At 38.8% G+C, this 21,311-nt stretch overlaps 1 protein-coding gene across 2 annotated transcripts in view; it reads left to right on the forward strand.

Moving 5' to 3' along the window:
* The first annotated feature begins 913 nt into the window (after window positions 1-913).
* Window positions 914-21,311, forward strand: part of CPD (carboxypeptidase D) — a 67,326-nt gene continuing 46,928 nt past the window's right edge. The window contains exons 1-2 of one of the 2 annotated variants that reach the window (XM_033423309.2): window positions 914-1,736; window positions 7,310-7,557. In XM_033423309.2, the coding sequence (XP_033279200.1) occupies window positions 1,003-1,736; window positions 7,310-7,557 (982 nt within the window). In that variant the 5' untranslated portion in view covers window positions 914-1,002. The remainder of the gene's footprint in view (window positions 1,737-7,309; window positions 7,558-21,311) is intronic. The other variant, XM_004267092.4, reaches the window with a different exon arrangement.

A 21,311-nucleotide genomic window follows, 5' to 3' on the forward strand; every position in this document is an offset into this window, starting at 1 on the left:
AAGACCAGTTTAAAGGCCTCTTCTCCAGATGATAAAACAGGGTACTTGTCAGTTTTGAGGCGTTCCGGAATTATTCTCACCAAGCAAGTGTCTCCAGAAATGTCATACCTGCTGCTTTTAAAATGTTATTCTAAGGCCACAGTTAAACAAGTATCTCGCTCAGGAGAGGTGTGAGAGGTGGGCAAGTGAATCATGAAATGAAATCTGCCTACAGGGCTGAGAATAGCACACACAGGAACCAATGGCAGTGAAATAAACTGGGGTAACACCAAGGAAATATATCCATTAACACAAAGGGAGCCTACTACATAGCAGATTTCCACTGTACATAAAGGAGACACCTTCTTTCAACAGAGACTAAAAACTGAAATGAGGTAGTGAGCCCTCTGCCACTCCAAGTGTCCCAGTCTCTTCAACCGCTGCCGAGGCGCTGGGCGACAGACTCCGATGGAAGGGGTGCAAGGTGCAAAGGGCTGAGGCGTATTTTAGCTCTTCCAAGGTAGATTCTTTAGAACCTTTGGATTTTTTCGAGTCCTTTGAGTCTTTCTAACCTTTTGATTCTTTCAATTCTCGGTTCTAAGCGTTAAAGCGCCGCTAGGAAAAGCTGCAACAAAGATGGGAAGGAAGCTAGTGAGAGTACTCAGAGAAAAAGGGGTGAGAATTTAAGGGGTAAGCCAGAAAGAAGAGACTGAGGGAGTAGAGGAGAAGCGGAGCAAACGCAGAAGGGAAACGGGGAGGAGGGAAAGAGAGCGACAGGAACCTAGACCGTTGAAGAGAGTGACCAAACTCTTCCCCGAGAGAAGGAAGGCACGCCCAGAGGGAATCGGCTACTTTAAGGACAGCCCCGCCCCTCGGCGTGACGCCGCAGCAGGGCCGCCCGCGATTGGCTGCGGCCTGGAGGGCGGGATGGGGTTGCTAGGAGCGGAGGGGATCCGGCTGGCCAAGGCCTCCCGGAGCGCGGAGCCGAGGGAACGGGGTCCGGGTTTGCAGCGCTGCTGGAAGATGGCGAGAGGCTGGGACGCGCGGCCGCCCTGGCGGCCAGGGCGCGTCTCGCTGCTGCTGTGTCTGCTGTTGCTGCTGCGGAGCCCGGCCCGGGCAGCGCACATCAAGAAGGCGGAGGCGACGACGACGACGACGAGCGCGGGCGCCGAGGCGGTCAAGGGCCAGTTCGACCGCTACTACCACGAAGAGGAGCTGGGCTTGGCGCTGAGGGAGGCGGCGGCCGCGGGGCCCCCGGGCCTGGCCCGCCTCTTCAGCATCGGCAGCTCGGTGGAGGGCCGGCCGCTGTGGGTGCTGCGCCTCACGGCGGGCCTGGGGCCGCCGCCTTCTGACGGCGATACGGGGCCCGACGCGGCGGGGCCGCTCCTGCCCGGCCGGCCGCAGGTGAAGCTGGTGGGCAACATGCACGGCGACGAGACCGTCTCGCGCCAGGTGCTCGTCTACCTGGCCCGCGAGCTGGCGGCTGGCTACCGCCGCGGGGACCTGCGCCTGGTCCGCCTGATCAACACCACTGACGTGTACGTGCTGCCCAGCCTCAACCCCGACGGCTTCGAGCGCGCCCACGAGGGCGACTGCGGCTTCAGCGACAGCGGCCCTCCCGGGGCCAGCGGCCGCGACAACAGCCGTGGCCGCGACCTCAACCGCAGCTTCCCGGACCAGTTCAGCACCGGTGAGCCCCCGTCCCTGGACGACGTGCCCGAGGTGCGCGCCCTGATCGAGTGGATCCGCAGGAACAAGTGAGTGTCGTCCTCCCTCCACCGCCGCCTCCTCCCCCCCGCCCCCTCCCCATCCAAGTGAGCCTCCAGAGCAGAGGCTGGATCCGGCACTCAGTAAGCGCTCAAACGGTGCTCTCAGGCCTAAGGGACGGGGGTAGTGAGGGCGGAGAGCGACACCCCGTAACGGGGACAGGGCCCAGGCCGCTTAGCCTCCTGTCCGGCTAATTGTCCGAGAAGCGCTGCCTAGAGGCTGTCATTTGTTCAAAGGATGCAGAGAGCGCTGTTTGGCCGGAGGGGAGACTCTTCTAGCATCCTGGCCCCTGTTCTCACAGGATCGTAGGATATGAGCGACGGAAGAGACATTAAGGATGACCTAGGTCAGCTCACTTATTTTATACATAAACTGACAAGATTGCGATTATCTTATTACTACAGGCACTGTGCTAAGCCCTTTCCGTGGACTGCATGATCTCAGTTTATGTTGGCCACAACCTGATGAGACAGACAGCATTAACATCCCTGTTCTGTAGCTGGGACTTCAACTCACGCATTTAGTCAGTGCTCTTAACGGGCATGGAGGGAGACTGTAGCCTAGAAATGACAGATGGCACTCCCGGGGTCTTCTTCTTGGTTATTTAACCGAAACTGATTCACTTCCAGTCTTTACCTCTGACTCAGCTGTGGAGCATATAGGTATGGCTGGCTGGAGAACTTGTACAGATCTGGAACCTTCATCTGTAAGCAGCTTCATTTTAGACTCCGAAGGGTTTCTGCTGCCACTTGTGCACATTATTAGTGGGCCAGGGCCAAATGACTAATTGTCACACTTAATAGACACCTTAAGTGTTAGTAACCACTCTGTGAGATTTAAAAACTTAAAGGAAGCACAAGGACCTGAAGAAATTGGTGTATAACAAGAAAATATTATAAATATATATATGGTGTGTTTATGTACCCAGTTAAACCTTACAGGAATTGTTCCTACTGGCAAAATGTATGTGGGCTACAATAATATGGGTCATCTCTGTGGAGAAGGTAGAACTTGAACTGAGTCTTGAGAGATGGGTAGGATTTTCAGCAAAAAGGTGGAGGAGAGGAATAAAGGAAGAAGGAACTTATTCCAGGTGGAATAATATCTGAAGTGACCATGCACCTCTTCCTTTTGTCAAGCATCGGCTTTGCCAGCATATCCCCATTTTTGTGTCTTCATAAGGCTTGTGAAGCAATTAATCTTTCCGTACTGATTTGAAGAAGATATCTGAGTGACAGATAAGATACAAGCAATAATGAGCAAAGAAGTTTCCCTTTAGGACTTGGAATCATCTCCTCTACAAGGTTCAGCATATATAGCAGACCTTGAAAAATTCATGGCCATTATGACAATTCTAGATTCTTTTTATCTCCTACCTTTCACTTTACTCCTTCTGAGATCCCTTGTAGGTATTAATTTCACATGCTTTCTGGGAAGATTTTTCCTTTAAAGATAGTGGTGTCGGGACTTCCCTGGTGGCGCAGTGGTTAAGAATCTGCCTGCAAATGCAGGGGACACAGGTTGGAGCCCTGGTCTGGGAAGTCCCACATGTCGCAAAGCAACTAAGCCCACAAGCCATGACTGCTGAGCCTGTGTGCCACAACTTCTGAAGCACACGTGCCTAGAGCCCGGGCTCCGCCACAAGAGAAGCCACTGCAATGAGAAGCCCGCTCACTGCAACGAAGAGTAGTCCCAGCTCGCCGCAACTAGAGAAAGCCCAAGTGTAACAATGAAGACCCAACGCAGCCAAAAATAGATAAATAAATAAATAAATAAAATAAAAAATAAAAAAATAAAGATAATGGTGTCAGGACCTCTGAACATTTACATAAGAAGTGTGACTTTAACATACAGCTTATTGTCAGAAGCTGTGATGGCCAGGGCCTTTCTGAGATGATATATCAAATTCACTGTTTGCATTGCTTGAAGGACACGTTTAAAAAGCCCCATCATGACCTTTGCAGGGATGTAAATTCTGTGAGTAGATTTTTCTATTCAGTATTACTTCTGCTGTGACCAGAAATAAAAATGAGCTTTGTCTTGGTGCAAGTCACCTTGAGACTATACTGAAAGCTTTAAATTTTAAATCTAGGACCAAAAATGTGCTCTTTGGATAACTCTTCCATATCACCAGTATTTAATGATTAAAGTTATGGTCTGGGCTGGCTATTCAATGATAGGAGCTTGTGAAGATTTTAAAAGCTCATCTGTGTCAGTTGGTATTACAAAGGAAGTGGCTCTATTTTGTGGCTATGGACTACCCTAATCATATCCGCCCTCTTTTCAAATGTAACTCTAATCAGAAGGGAAAGTATGTGAGTATATAGGGTGAAAAGTACATCCTTCCATCCTCAATCATAAATAACTCAAGATGCACATTATTTAATGATTAATCAGTAACAAGGGACATTGATATGTGAATAAAGTAAAAAAAGCAAGCACATACACGATTTGAGATTGATTCCTAAATATATAGAGACAACTTTATGGATAGGAAATTCTAAAACCACAGACATCCGTCGGTACAGGGAAATTACCTTTTTCAATGTATTTCGTGAAATAAATCATTTGAATAATTTCTTGATATCCTATTCACCCAGCTGTATTAGAAATAGATTTTTGTTGTTGTTTTGGATATGTAACAATTTAACACTCATTTCCTCCTGCTTGGGAAAGTGGAGTTTATTTTCTTTGTTTCACTTTATACTTCATCCAATCCATGATTTTGTACTACTGATAATTGACTCATCTGCTCAAAAAATATACAAGATTTTAACTCCATCATTAAAATAAAGATTTTATAGTTTACTTCACCCTCATATTTTTGGCACAGTTCTTTAATTAAATATACCTGCTTAGACTTTAATAGCAGATTAGCATATAAATGATTTTTTGGGTATGTTTGTGAAAAGCATTATCATATTGTTGGGGTAGGTGTATAGCTACAATTTCCTGAAACCTTTAGAATTTAGTTCATCAGATATCAAGTTTTCTTAATTTTTTTAAAGTTATTTACAAGGTTATCTGGGGACCATAATAAAGTTAACTTGGAGATTGACTTTTTAATATCCACAGACTCTTGTTTATAATTTTTATGATATATTTACCAGTTACTTTAAATCTTACGCAAGGAATGATATATGATATTGAAGTCAAGTGTGAGAAACACTTAAGAGAATTGATTTGATTGGAAACCATAAAATACCCTTCAAATAAAATTGGATCGATATACAAAGTTGGTTTGACAAAGACTAAAAGAAATAATCTTACAACCACTATAATAGATATCACTTTCTTTTGAAATCGCCCTTACCAGAGTGGCATTGGTGCTTTTAAAACTATGTGAGTAGAGTAAGGAAAATCTAATAATTTAATTTTATCACTCAAGTAGATTGCAAATATTTCATTGTTCTAAAAGTATTTGATTAGGCCATTTCAACAGTATTTCTGAGAAGTGTTACAAGAAATGTCAAACAAAGTGAAAAACAGCATTTAATAGAGAATCTTGGAATTTAAAATTTTAATTGAACACGTATAAAGTAACATGCTTCACTTATTTAGAATATTCAGTTACCCTTTTTTTTTTTTCCCACTAGACTATGAATGCCATGAGGGCATTTTTGTATTTGTTTCTTCACTAATATATTCCTTAGTGCCTATAGAACATTTGGCTTATAGTTGACACTCAAGAAAATTTGTTGCTCAGTTGATTGTCTGAACTGGGCCAGCCTTCTTGTAACTTTCCCAAAGTCAGTGTGGGGTGGTGGTGGGGAAGTACTTAAATTATTTTAGGCATAGAAACCAAAAAGTAAATTGTTAATAACTTGCTATGGAGGAGGGATGGGTAAATTGGAGTTAGAATAGATGCTTAGTTTTTGTTTCTGTAACATTGTAGCATTGGAACTGGTGAGTAGAATTATAGTCTGTAAGGCAGTGATTCCCTAAGCAGGATGCTAGAGGTCTCCAAAGGAATGAACATTTGCTGAGCAGGGGCTATAAAGCAGTCATTGTGCTGGAAGATAATTGTACATGTATTATCTTATTTAATTCTTGTAACAACCCTGGGAGGCAGGTAGCATTAATCCCCATTTTACAGATGAGAGAGAAACTGGGGTTCAATGGATTTAGAGGCAGCAACTTCTGATCATGTTACTAGTGAGTGACGTGTCTGCAAAACCAAATGTTCTTACGCATATTTGCCTGGTTTTAAAGCCTGTGCTATTGCCACTATACCAAATGGCATTCCCCTCTGGTATCTAGAACTGTGCTAATTTTAATTATGTAAAACTAGTCTTCTTTCATAGTCTATTCTGGTGTTTAATCACTGTCTTTATCAGCTAAATTCTGTCTTCTGATAAATAGATTCTGTGTTACAAGTAATTTTCATTGTTTGACCTCCTCTGGGAGGTACTGATCATACTTAACCTTTCAAATTAAACATATCGTAGACTTAATTTTCTTTCAAACATATAGAAAGAAATGTTATAAATCAACCCCCTTTAGAATTACTGTAGGTCAGTTTATTTCAGCCACAAAAAGGCAGAAGCAAAAAATCTAATTTTGAGTGCAAAGAGAAAAGTGTTTAATCTCCACTCATAGTAATGGTTTGAACTGTTACCTGAGTGAAAAATGTATAAATAGGACTTTGGCATGTTTTTGCCTTTACCTTTTACCATAAAAGGCATTCTTCAGTATTTCTATATCTATAAATTTGACCAAATTGTAAATGGGTTCGCTTAAAAGTATCAATAAAAATGCAAAAAGTTTAAAATGTTTCTTTTATAGAAGCAACCTTGTCTCCATGTCAGTTTATTTTTTAATGGTCCAACCAGGAACCTTGCTCCTAGAAAGAGAGCTGCTTTTACAGTGATGCAATGTGCTGTATTGTTTTTATCTGAAAGCAGCTCAGGTCTTTCCCCGCCCCTGAATTTTCTCAACTGTGGCTTCTCTCCTGAAAATGTGAATTTAGTGTACTGTGAAAATGGAATGAGGCAAAGCACATCCTGTTTTAAATTAGACTCCCTATCTTAAAAATTCTCTCTGGACAGTAATATAAAAAGCATGAAACTTATTAACCTAACTCGTATATTCAACAAATATTTATTTATGCCAGCCATGCTTTCTATGAAATTAACACAATATGAAGTACAAGAATTAGATTGAACTCTATGAAATTGTAATTTTTGTAGGTCAAGACATGGTTGAATAGTGGCAAGTTCATATTGTTCAACTTAATACATGATTTTACAGTTCCCTGAATAAGATGTCTCCTGAAACATTAATTTACACTGTGTTATTCAGCTATTTTTTTCAGTGATGGGGAAATTATTTAAAGTTATTTGAAGTTAACTTGGACTGTAAAAACTGTTTGAAATTTATTGAGTTAATAATACTTTCTTTCCATTTTCTTTTTTTTTATTGTTGTTAGTCTAACAGCTGATAGAGTTGTCTTCTAGGTGTCAAGAGGAATATCTAAGTTCATTTATAAAAGATGTAGAATTTTAAAATACATGTTTTCTGTTCCCTTTAAAAAATGATATGTGATTTGGTTATGTTTTCAAAGGTTTGTGCTTTCTGGAAATCTGCATGGTGGCTCGGTGGTAGCAAGCTATCCTTTTGATGATTCTCCAGAACATAAGGCTACTGGAATATATAGCAAAACCTCAGATGATGAAGTATTTAAATACTTGGCAAAAGCCTATGCTTCAAACCACCCCATAATGAAAACTGGTGCCCCTCATTGTCCTGGAGATGAAGATGAGACTTTCAAAGATGGGATCACAAATGGTGCGCATTGGTATGATGTGGAAGGTATGTAAAGCCCTGAATATGCTATATTTCCCCCTGTGTACATTTAGCATTCCTAAGTATACTCTGGTGGAAAGAGGAAATTTCGAGGAATTCTGATTTTTTTTTTTTTTGGCCGCGCTGCACAGCATGTGGGATCTTAGTTCCCTGACCAGGGATCAAACCTGTGCCCCCTGCATTAGAAACGCAGAGTCTTAACCACTGGACCACTGGGGAAGTCTGAATTCTGATTTTTTTAATCTTTTGTTTTTTAATTTTGAAAATTTCAAACCCACAGTAAAATTGAAAGAAAACTACATGAACACCTGTATATCCTTCATTTAAATTCACCAACTGTTATCTTACCCCAAATGTTCCCCCTTCTAACCCCTCTCACGTGTATGCACACACACACACATACACACACACACACACACACTCTTTTGCCAAATGATCCAAAAGTAGGTTGCAGATTTTATGACACTTCACCTGTAAATACCTCCCAAGTATGTATTTCCTAAGTACAAGGACATTCTCTTGTATAACCCATGTACTATTATTGTAACTGAGAAATCAACAGTAATTCAGTACTATCATCGCACATGCTGTTCATAACTCAAAATTCCTCTGTTATCCCCCAGATATCTCTTATAGCTCCTTTTCTTCCAGATCAGATGCAGTCAAGGTCCCAGCATCGCATTTGGCTCTTGTGTTTTTTTAGTTTCCCCCATCTAGAACAGTCATATCAACAGTCTCTTTTCTTAATGATGGTGAAATTTCTGAAGTGTCCAGGCCAGTTGTCCTACAGAACGTCCCATATTCTAGATTTGCTGCTTTCTTCCTGATAAGATTATCAGGTCAGAATTTCCAGCAAGATCATTATATCAGTCCCATCAGGAGTCACATAAAGTGAGGCTGCAAGTGGCCAAGTTGGGCAGCTTGGTTAATGTGATGACCACCACTTCTCTCCATTTTACATAAAGGCACATTTTCCCTTTGTATTTTAATATGTGGGATGATTGTGGAATGCTGTTTTTTAAAAATTGTGGTTGAAAAAAATATATCATAAAATTTGACATTTTAACCTTTTTTTTTTTTTTTTTTTTTTGCGGTACGCGGGCCTCTCACTGCTGTGGCTTCTCCCATTGCGGAGCACAGGCTCCAGACGCGCAGGCTCAGCAGCCATGGCTCACGGGCCCAGCCGCTCCGCGGCATGTGGGATCTTCCCAGACCGGGGCACGAACCCGCGTCCCCTGCATCGGCAGGCGGACTCTCAACCACTGCGCCACCAGGGAAGCCCTTAACCATTTTTAAATGTAGAATTAAGTGGTATTAATTATATTCACAATGTTGTACGTCTGTATCACTACCGTCTACTTACAAAACTTTAAAAATACCAGACAGAAACTCTGTAACCATTAAGCAAAAACTCCCTATTCCCCACTCATTTCCCACTGCCCCCACCCCCACCCCCAGCCACTGGTAACTTCTAATCTCCTTTTTATCTCTGTGAATTTGCCTACTCTAGATATTTCATATAACTAGAGTTAATATATTTGTCCTTCTACATCTGGCTCATTTCACTTAGCATAACGTTTTCAGGGTTCATCCATTTTGCAGCATGTATCAGAACTTCATTTCTCTTTATGGCTGAGAAGTATTCCATTGTATGTATATACTACATTTCATTTATCCAGTCATCCGTTGTTTCCACCTTTTAGCTACTATGAATAATGCTGTTATGAATGTTGGTGTACAAGTATCTACTTGAGTCCTTGTTTTCAAATCTTTTCAAATACTCAGGAGTGGAATTGCTGGGTCATATGGTAATTCTGTATTTAGCTTTTTACACAGTGGCTGTACTACTTTACATATCCACCAGCAATTTCTCATGAAATGCTATGTTTATGTTAAAGTAAGCTTGAATTGTTTACCTTTTCTTTTAAATGTTACAAAAACAGCTATTGTTCTTTTTAAACTTTTGGTATCCTTTGAATAATGACTTTTTCATTTTTATGCCCAGGCTTAGACAATTTAATTAAGAGTAATCAGAAGGAACAAGTCACTCTATGGGAAAGTCATCAGTATAAACGTTTTTCTCTTCTTAGAATCTGCCCACGGTGAATGCCTTAGATTTCCCCTTACCTTGTTGTTGGCAGTTAGTCACATTATAAAGTATGTTACAACGTTTCTCTTCATGTGCCTTCATATAAATACTTGAATAACTCTTTGACTTCTTATGTCAAGCCAAGTGTACACAAATTGGGTGCTAAGTTTGAGGACTTGATACTTTCTAGAGTCTTCTTATTCCCGTATAGTTTCTACCAGTGTTTCTTATATATAACTAGTGATTTGAACTATTTAGAAAGGGCTTTGAAATATTTAGAAGCCAGGCTTTCTGCCTGGAACAATTAGAAGTGGTTTGAAAACCATTAAAAAATTTTAAAGATAAAGGACGTACTTTAATGTTTAATCTCATTTCAATCTTTAGCAAATATATTTCTATTTTTTCTTTCTTTCTTTCTTTTTTTTTTTTTTTTTTTTGGTGGGATCTTAGTTCCCCGACCAGGGACTGAACTTACGCCGTCCGCAGTGAAAGCACAGAGTTTTAGCCACTGGATCACCAGGGAATTCCCTTTAGCAAGTATATATAATAAAACCTGATTTCATGAACTAGTGGTTTTGTGATGTAGTCAAGTTGCTTCATTATTTGAGATACTATTTAAAATAATGGACTAAAAAATAATTAAATTTTCATTTTTGGAGGAAGTTGTAAAAGGTTAGAAATTAGTTTCTAATTGACAAATAATTAAGGAAGGTAAATATATGTTATACTATTTAAAAAGTAAGTGTGCTTCCTTCATAGTAAGATTACTTGGTTAAGCCAGGCAACGGGTTTTTCTGAGTCTTCAGACATCTAAAGGAGCTAAATTTTGCCGTTGCCATTATTATTGTTTTTATGAACATCTACTTCTCTCCTGTTTTAGCTAGATGGTCAGGCATATTTTATTTCTACAATAGGTAGCTTATATCTTTTACTGCCTTAGCAATATTGAGCAGTTTCGGTAGTTTCTTTTGTGTGTGTGTTTTAATAGCTTTATCAAGGTATAATGGACATACAATAAACTGGACACATTTAAAGTGTACAATTTCATAAGTTTCAACATATATGTGCACCCATGAAACATAAGTATTAAGTTTCAGTAGTTTCAACAGGGTAAATTCATTGTTTGTCTTATACTGGACTGCGATAAGATGTTGTGAAACCTTGTGACTAGGCATATATTCAGACCCGGATGTCCTGGAATAACTTGACTGACATTCATGTGATGTATTTAAAAATTCTAACTCGAGGGCTTCCCTGGTGGCGCAGTGGTTGAGAATCTGCCTGCCAATGCAGGGGACACGGGTTCAAGCCCTGGTCTGGGAAGATCCCACATGCCGCGAAGCAACTAGGCCCACGAGCCACAACTACTGAGCCTGCGCATCTGGAGCTTGTGCTCTGCAACAAGAGAGGCCGCGACAGTAAGAGGCCTGCGCACCGCAATGAAGAGTGGCCCCCGCTCGCCACAACTAGAGAAAGCCCTCGCACAGAAATGAAGACCCAACACAGCCAAAAATAAATAAATAAATATTAAAAAAAAAAAAAAAATTCTAACTCAAAGAAGTTTAGAGCTGAAAATGAATATATTGATCTAGTCCAACCCTTCTGCTTTATAGGAAATCAAGGCCTTAGAGAAGAAATAACTGGTGCGGAATCATTTATTAACCTAGCAAATATTTACTGAGCACTTGCCACATCCCATACACTATATTAAGTGATGGGGTACAGTGTGAGCAAAACAGAAACAATTCCTGCTCTCGGGGATCAGATAGTCTATTAGTAATGGGGGATGTGAGGTAATTTTGCCCCCACCACCTTCACCTTCATTGCCAGGGTTGATTCAGCATATCTAGCTGCCTACGTGGGTGGCCTTGCTTCTCTCAACATGTCTCTCAAACCTCAGGATCCATCTGGGGAATGACTATCCTAATAAGGCCTGTGAACAGTCGTGTTCCTCTGCTAAAGCCTGTTACTGTGAGAGCCTAAGCTGAACTTATTCACGGGGCAGGCCTTCTTCTATTTTTTTTTTTTTTTTAACCACAATGTGCTGATTTGTATGCCTTTTGTTTACCATTCTTTATTATTTTCTTTCTTCATGGTTTTGAAGATATTATAAAAATCATCTGATGGTTTAATATGTTTATTCCAAAGCAAACCTAATGAAACTGAATTATAGTTTCAGTCAACTTTTAAGAATTGCCCTCTTTCAACTTACAGAAATTTTTAAAAGGGCAAGTAACCATCTAGAAAGAGAAGAGAGCTATGAAATGTGACCAGATAACATATCTGTAACTAATTCAGGATTTTTGGTGCGACTTTAAACTCCTTTGATCATGTGGGCAGCCATTCTCTGCGTAAAGTGGAGGTCAGACTGAGTAGCACTGATGTGCTCTTAAATACTGAGGTATGTTTGGCTTTAAGTAGATTGCTGACAGAAAGGAAAGAGCCTGGGGAAAATAATTACCAAACTGTTTTGAACAGCATAAAAGGTTAGTTAGATTTGGTCCAAAAATGGACTGAAAAGCTTATTCTTGTGCAGCATTTTCTCTGTCATTAAATAGGGCATTATGTTGTAATTCTTATGACACCAGGAAATTGGAATCTATATAAAATAAAAAAAAATCAAATGGATGGTACAGAACTGAAGAAATATAATATCTGGTATTAAGAAATAGACAAATCCATAAATACAGTAGGAGATTTTAAACATGCCTTTCTCAGTAATTGTTAGATCATGAAGACAAAAATATCAGTAAGGACACAGAGGATTTAAATAACATAAACCAATCTGACCTAATGACCATGTACAAAATACTGTCCTCATATCTAATTTTCCTGCAGAGTCTGTTTACTAATCCAAAGTGTATATGATAAGTGATTTACCATTGGTCACACTTAAGGTAGATGTGTCTAGTTCTATTAGTGCTTGTGTTAATTTTTGTTTTAAAAATTACATATTAAAAGCAAACTAGCAAACACACTCTTATATCTTTGCTTGTTTCACATTTTAATTGGAGCAAGTCTAAACTTTTCACAGTCTGACTCAAGCCTACATTTCTAGTCTTCTCTCCTTCTTTTCACCTACCACTGAATGACTTGTCCTTCCTGCAAAATGTGAACCTTCACATACTAGGCTATTCTCTGTCCGAAATGCTTTTCTCCAGTTCAGCTGTAACCTTCTCTGAAAACCTCCCCTGTAGTAACTGTCACTCTTACCTTCCTAGAACATTTTGTTTAACATCAGTGTAATGCTTATCTACTTATGTCGTTAGTTTTTTGTGTCTCCTGCCAGAGCGTGAATTCTTTGATAAGGACAGTGTGGTGCTATGCATTTTGTAGTTATCGTTATACAAAATGTATTGGCAGGGAAAGGGTCCTACAGGAAGTGAGACTAGGGAGGTTTTTACAGTTATTCGGAGTAAGGTCTTTTTTTGGAGATATGGGCTTTATCTAGAGGGATGCCATGGGAATGAAAAGGGAGTATGAGATATATAAGAAATTGTGCAAGAAGAGTTGCAGAACTGACCGTCAGTTAGATAGTAGAACAGAGTGTCAAGGCAAAGAAAGACTTAATTAAAGATATAACTTGGAGATTTTGAGTCTGGATAAGTAAGAATGATAATGGAAATGGGAAAAAACTAATTGGAAGGGGTGTGTTTGTGTGTGTGTGTTTTCTCTTTAGATGTGAGAGGAGTGAAAATTGGAGGTGAGGTGGTACTGGATGTACTAGTTATAAATACTTGATGTACAGTTGGGAGATAGGCTCTGGAACTTGGGAAAGAGGTCAAGGTTATAAAGAGATTTAGGCATTATGAGATATGTGGAAAGCATATGGCAGTGTGCCTGATTTTGAAAATTGAATTGATATTGTTTCCTAGGATCATTTAATTGCTTGGAGCAAGAAATTCAACTAGGGGGGAAAAATATATATATATATATGAACAGATGGGTGCTTTTTCATCTCCAAAGTGAATGTACTTCTGGCATTTTGTACTGGGATGTTTTCTTTAAGGAATGCCAACAGTTTAGATATTGTCAGCCTGTTCATATTTTAAGAATACTATTGATAATCAAATGTGCATTAATAAAGGGCTTTTGGTTTTATCTGATCTTGTACATTAAGGAGCTACTTGAATCTTTCTTCCTTTCTCTCTTTCTCTCTTTTATCTGAGTGCCACCTCATTTAAAAGGAAAGCAAAAACTTAAAATGATACTCAAACGGAATTTTTTCTTCTGCTTGAGTCATAAGTTTGTTTGTTTTAGTAAACTGAAGTATAGCCTCATATAAAAATCTAACCTTTAGGAGCAGTGTGCTTGTATATTTTGTAATGTAATAGTAGACTTTCCTCAAGGTTGAGAACCAAACACCGTTTTAGGATATGGCCCCTAAATCTTCAGATCCAAAGTCTAAAAATTAGATGTGCTTTTTTTTTTTTTTTTTTTTTAACTACAGGTGGTAGAAAATAGGAAAGTACTTAAAAACAACAGCAACAACAAAAAAACCAAAGGAAAATACAGTTCAAAGACCTGCCTGAGAGAGTGTTGACCAAGTTAGACAAAACTGAAAACAGATACAGGACTGTGTAACGTAGTTTAACTTTGTAGAATCATATCATTAGCAAATGTATATTCAGTGGGAGTGGTGAAGGAAATAGATTTTCATAAGATAAGTTGTTCAGAATATGAAGACCAAGTTCAGTTAAGATTTGGTGAAAGCAAACTTGAATTTAAAGACCAGGAATATGGGAAAAATTCTTTCAAGGGCAATCTCTGTTTTTTCCATTCATTTAATGCAGATCTTCCACTTAAAATTTTTTATGACCATCATACTGATTAGCTTTTAAAAATATCTCAAGGAGTGCAAAATTATCATTTAATAACCCACTTATTTATAAATAAATTGTTCACAGAAGTCAAAGTTGTGAGAACTTTTCACTATCCCTTGAAGTAGTTTTTTTTTTTTTTTAAATTTTATTCCACCACATTCTTTTTTTTAAACATCTTTATTGGAGTATAATTGCTTTACAATGGTGTGTTAGTTTCTGCTGTATGACAAAGTGAATCAGCTATACGTATACATATATCCCCATATCTCCTCCCTCTTGCATCTCCTTCCCACCCTCCCTATCCCACCCCTCTAGGTAGTCACAGAGCACCGAGCTGATCTCCCTGTGCTATGCAGCTGCTTCTCACTAGCTATCTATTTTACATTTGGTAGTATATATATGTCCATGCCACTCTCTCACTTCATCCCAGCTTGAAGTAGTTTTATTAAAGAAATAACAGTAAGCTCCAAATTTAAATATAGAATAGAAATTGCCTATCTATATTCCTGCATGCTAAAATGCTTTTCCTAATGAAAAAAATACATTGCATTTTTTTTTCTGTAAAAGGTTTATGGGGTTCTTGTGTCATACAGTTTGATACTTTATAGTTGGCCTACTGAGGCAAGTTAAAAAAAAAAACTTGCTATGTTCAAGTCTTAACATTGTAGCATTGGTTATATTTTTTTTCCATTGGCTTTCTGCATGAGGCATAAGAGTGAGTTGTTAGTGCACCATCTTTGAATGAATGGTTGAATTTATTTAAATACCCTCCACTTCCTTAAAGCTAGATCTCTCTAGTGAAAACAGTAATAGGGATTGGTTCCATGATAAAGATGAATTGAGTATCTTCAGGCATACGAAGATTAGTTGTGAGACACATGGATTGAAGGAGTTGAATGGGTATGAATAGATTCTTTGATCGGAAGATTTAGCCACCCATAACAATTAGTATTGATCACAATTTGTTGTAGTACTGGACAGATTCCTAGTGATTACACTTTTAGTCTTATTCTTTAATATTGGTAAAGGAATGAAAACATCATAGCTTTCACAATACATTGCATTCAATATTTTCTGAGTATAGAAAAATTAGATTGGTAGGTAGGCTTAAAACCAAAATATATACCTTTCGTCTTTCTTTGCCAGTTTCCCTTGGGAGTAGAGGAAATAGTCTAAATCAGTGGTTTTCAAGCTGGGTGTGTATTTCAAGCTGGGGAGGAGGAAGAGACCAGTTAGTTTGGATAACTTTAAGGAAATAAATTTCCAGATCTTCCATGCCTGAGAAAGATACTGGCTGCTGAGGTTCAATCTCATATCCTCTTCTTCCACTTGACTGAAGATAGGCCTATTTTTTTCTATCCATCTGAATCACACTATGATGTGTTAACTCAGGGTTTTACAAAGTGCACCAAAAACAAAAGGGACAATTTGGTGATTACTTTAATGGTATCATAAAAGCATCACTGAAACGTCTCATGAAAAGATATATTTTCAGTAATTATTACCTGTTAGGTTTATTATTTATTGAAATTGATAATAAAACTATGCCTTTATTGATAAATTGTATACCAGTAGTTATTGTCATACTTCACTCTATAAAGTTTTTTTTGATGTGGACCATTTTTAAAGTCTGTATTGAACTTGTTACAGTATTGATTCTGTTTTATGTTTTGGTTTTTTGGCCTCGGGGCATGTGAGATCTTAGTTAACTCCCCGACCAGGTATACCCCCTGCACTGGAAGGTGAAGTCTTAACCACTGGACTGCCAGGGAAGTCCCAATAATTCAATCTAGAAAACAAAAATTTAATAGGGCATTAATGTCATTGGAAATTAAGAGAAATTTAAATATGCATACATACATATTATTATAGATTGAAGTATTATAGGATGATCAATGAAGGACTTTCAAGCATAAAAGTATATCCCATTTGAAGCAGCAGCATAGCACAAGGAGATCGGCTTGGTGCTTTGCAATGACCTAGAGGGGTGGGATAGGGAGGATGGGAGGGAGGCTTAAGAGGGAGGGGATATGGGGACACATGTATTCATATGGCTGATTCACATTGTTGTGCTATAGAAACTAACACAGCATTGCAAAGCAATTATACTCCAATAAAGATCTATTAAAAAAAAAGTATGTCCCATTTGAATAACAATCTGTGGAGCAAGTGGAATGGAAATAAAAGTTCAAGTTTCTTTTACAAAAGAAAGCTATAAAATCCATCCTGTTGAAGAAGAGTGTTCATGCAAGTTTTAAAAGATGATTCTAGGAATCAAATCTCTGTAGTATTTTTATTTATTTGAATCCACCTAAAATAACAATGTAAAGGCTTTATTTAAAAAATAAAAATTTACATTATGCAAGAAATTACATTGTTACTGTTTAAATTTAAAATCAAAACTTTTAGGTACCAACTTTAAAATGTGTGAAATGTTGCATAATTTTTCAAGATTATTTTCCTATGAATAAAAAAGTTTGAAGGTCATTGGTTTAGATAGCCCAGTAAGAGACTAATGGATTTTAGAGGCTTGATTATTTATGATTGTTAATGAGTAGGATAAATAGCAGATCCTTTATACTGTTAATAAAGTGCTATATTGCTTTGAGATATGCCTATGGTGAATGTTTCATTCCCAAAATTAAAATTTTCTTTGACTGGATAATGTTCTGAAATCAGACATTTTATCCTTTAGTCTATGTTGAGCCACAGAACGTGTCAGCTTAAAAAAATAAACTGAATCTGGTAGTAGCTGCAGCTGTCAGAAATGTCAGGCCTATCTGCAGATCAGTGTTCTCTGTGACAGTGAACTCTAGCTCTAGCTTTGCATAAGTAGGTTTTCTGTTAAGGAAAAAATCAAGACAACGGATCTGGACCAGCTACTTAGCTAAGATTACTTATTACACAGTCTTTGACATTTAGTATTGGAAAAATAATGTGAAGTTTAATACAGATGGCAAATAATGCCTATTTGTGGCATCTTGAAAAAAAATCTTAAATTATTCATAACTCAGTTAATATCCCATTTGTTTCCAGTTTTTTAGATGATTTTTAAAAGGTTTTTTTTTTTTTTTTTTTTTTGTGGTACGCGGGCCTCTCACTGTTGTGGCCTCTGCTGTTGTGGAGCACAGGCTCCGGACACGCAGGCTCAGCGGCCATGGCTCACGGGCCCAGCCGCTCCGCGGCATGTGGGATCTTCCCGGACCAGGGCGCGAACCCGTGTCCCCTGCATCGGCAGGCAGACTCTCAACCACTGCGCCACCAGGAAGCCCAGACCTTTAGTTTTAGATTGTTCGTAAGTTATATGCTACAAAATCATTATTTATATAAAATGTGATCTGTAGGACCAGAGGCCACTGAATGTAGTTTCTTCTCTGAGAATTAGGTTTTATTTTTAAAAGACTTCTGTCCTTCCTCCCCGCCCCTTACCCTGGGCATATGTTTGTATGTGTTATTGATTGGAGCTGGCTAGTTACAGTCCTATTAAAGTTACATCTAAAAAGATGATTAGATAACACTCTAAAATATGACTGTAAGCTTTGTCTTCTTGTTGCTGTTAGCTAGTATTTCTTAAATTACTGCTGAAGTAAGACAATTAAGGGGTAGACAAAAGAATGCTAGGACTCAAGCCTGGTGATTATAGTATTATAAGTAGTCTATTTCACTGCATTCTGGCATAATTAAAGCGTGAGTTGACTGTGTTTGCAATTTAATTCAGCTATTAAGTTTTTTTTTTCCGTAGATGGGAAGATTTTTTTTCTATTAACTTTTATATATGCAGAAAAATAGATTAGTTCACATTTGTATTGCTCTGAAATTATTTGTATGTGTTCTGTGTTTCTTTTCCTCACCAAGACTCTAAACTCTGAATGGAAATATGTCTCCTATTTATAAATCCCTATAATCTTAGTTTAATGATTTACAATGACCATTGTACTGTGACCAATACAGTAGTAAATATTGGTGATTAATAAATATGATATACAATGAATAACATATGTATGTTCACATGTGTACATGTGAGTCAGAGTTACCAAAGATGATCTGAGGTCAACAATGACTGAAGGTGACTTACGTCACTTAATGACGAAATATGACTGGTAGGGATGTGAAAATCAGCATCTCACCATTTTTCTTCCAGACCCAAAGTAAGTGCCAAGATGCTGGAAGATAAGAGAAAACCAAAAGATGGATAGCTTGCCTTCTAAGAAAAAAGGTTAAGACAAAGTTACTGGGCTTGTGGTAGTGGTAAACCTGCACATATATTTTACGAAGACAAAGTCTATTTGACATCTCCACATGGATGGTCAATGGGAATCTCAAATTTAATGCATTCAAAACAGAAGTCTTAACTTCCCACTGATCCAGCCTACTTACTTTCATTCCTTCAACAAATATTTACTGAAGGAATACGATGTGCCTGGTACTGTTCTTGTGCTTGGAATGTCCATCAATGAGCATAACAAATATTCTGCCCTTGTGTTGCTTATAATCTAGCAAGGAGGAACAGGCAGTAAATAAGAAACATAATAGGTAAATTGTTAGGTACCATAGAAAAAAAAGAAAAAAGTAGAAAAGGGTGAGAGTGCTGGTGAGATGGGCTTGGGGACAGCGATGGGGAGAAGTAAGTAGCAACTTTTAAGTGGGGAGATCAAGGTGAGCCTAATTGTCAAGTTGAAATTGGAGCAAAGAGCTGAAGGTGAGGGGAAGGAGTTAGTCAAGTAGAGATATGTGGGGGAAGAGCACACCAGGCAAAGGAAACAGCTAGAACAAAGACCCAAAGTCAGGAGGTACCTAGTGTATCCGGTGAACAGCGGTGAGGCCAGTGTGGCTGGTGCACAGCCAGTGATGGGGAGAGTATAAAAGGAGGTTAGAGAGGGAAGGGGAGTGGTGGTGGACAAATCATGCAGAGGCTTAGGCTTTGGCTCTTAGTCTGAGTGAAATAGAGAGTCATCGTATAGGGGAATAACATCCGACTTACATTTTAGCAGAATTTCTCTGGCATCTCTGTTGAGAAAAGAACATAGAACGGCTAGGGCAGGGACAGGGAGACCTATTAAGAGTGATTGCAGAAATCCAGGTGGAGAAACAATTGTGGCTTGTATCAGGGCAGCAGCAGTAGAGGTGAGGAGAAATCTTGGGATTCTGGATATATTTTGAAGTTAGAACTAGCACGATTTCCTGATGCTTTAAATGTGGGATGTGACTCCAGAGCTTTGGGCCTGAGCAACTAAATTCTTCTAGTGCCATTGACCATCATGGGAGAGACTGGTTTAGGGAATATGAGAATATGTTAGGTTTGTGATATCCAAGTAGAGATATTGAATAGGCAATTGGATGGACAAGTCTGGATTCTGGGAACGAGGTGTAGGCTGGACATAGAAATTTGAGAGTTGTCAGCCGGCAGATAATATTTAAACCCCATGGGGCTGCATGAGACACCAAGGGCATAAGTGAAGAAAGAGGAGAGGATCAAAGACAGAGCCTTAGGCATGCCATATCTGTTTCCTTTGTTCTCCTTCATCCTCTCAGTTAATGACACTAATAACACTGTCTCCCTAGTTTCTCAAGCCAAAAATCTAGACATCATCCTTGATTCCTTTTAAACAAGTCCTTTCTACATCCAAATCTCTCTGCTTTATCTCCATTACCAGCAACCTAGTCAAATCCATCATTCTCTTCTAATTCATCTTCCTGCTTTCCTTTTCGTTTCCCTATAGTCATTTTTCACTCAGCAGTCAGAATGATCTTTAAAAAAGGCTGTTCAGATTATACCACACCTCTGCTCAAAACACTTCAGTGTTCTGTGCAGCAAGGGAGACAATCAACAGAGTGAAAAGGCAGCCTACTGAGAATATTTGCAAACCATATATCAGATGAGGGGTTAATATTCAGAATATATAAAGAACTCCTACAACTCAACAAGTAATCTGAGTAATAAACGGGCAAAGGACTTGAATAGACATTTCTTCAAAAAACATATAAACGGCCAACAGACATATGAAAAGATGCTTAATATCATTAATGATCAGGGAAAAACAAATCAAAACCACGATGAGATATCACCTTATACCTCTGAGGATGACCACTATCAAAAATACCAAAATAGCAGGTGTTGATGGGGATGTGGAGTTTGCACAGTTGGTAGGAATATAAAATAGTGCAGTTGCACAACTTTGCACAGTTGGTAGGAATATAAAATAGTGCAGTTGCTATGGAAAACAGTATGGAGCTTCCTCAAAAAGTTAAGAATAGAATTACCATATGATTCAACAATCTCACTTCCGGGTGTAAATACAACAGAATTGAAAACAAGATCTTGAAAAGATATTTGTACACCCATGTTCATTGCAGTGTTAGTCACAATTGCCAAGAAGCAACCTAAATATTCATTGACAGATGAATGGATAAAGAAAATTTGGTATATACATACAAAGGAATATTATTCAGCCTAAAAAAGAAGGCAATCACATCTGATAAAGGACTGTTATCCAAATATATTAAAAAACTCTTAAGACTCAATACTAAGAAAACAACAACTGCATTAAAAAAATGGGCCAAAGACCTTAACAAACATCTCACCAACAAAGATAGACAGATGGCAAATGAACATGAAAATATGCTCCACGTCATATGTCATCAGGGAAATGCAAATTAAAACAAGTTACCACTACACACCTATCAGAAAGGCTAAAATCCAGAACCCTGACAACAGCAAATGCTTGTGAAGATGTAGAACAACAGGAACTCTCATTCATTATTGGTGGGAATGCAAAATGGTACAGCCATTTTGGAAGATAGTCTGGTGGTTTCTTACAAAACTAAACATACTCTAATCATACAACCCA

This window comes from Orcinus orca, chromosome 19 (genome assembly GCF_937001465.1).
Source record: "Orcinus orca chromosome 19, mOrcOrc1.1, whole genome shotgun sequence".
Classification (NCBI taxonomy): Eukaryota; Metazoa; Chordata; class Mammalia; order Artiodactyla; family Delphinidae; genus Orcinus; species Orcinus orca.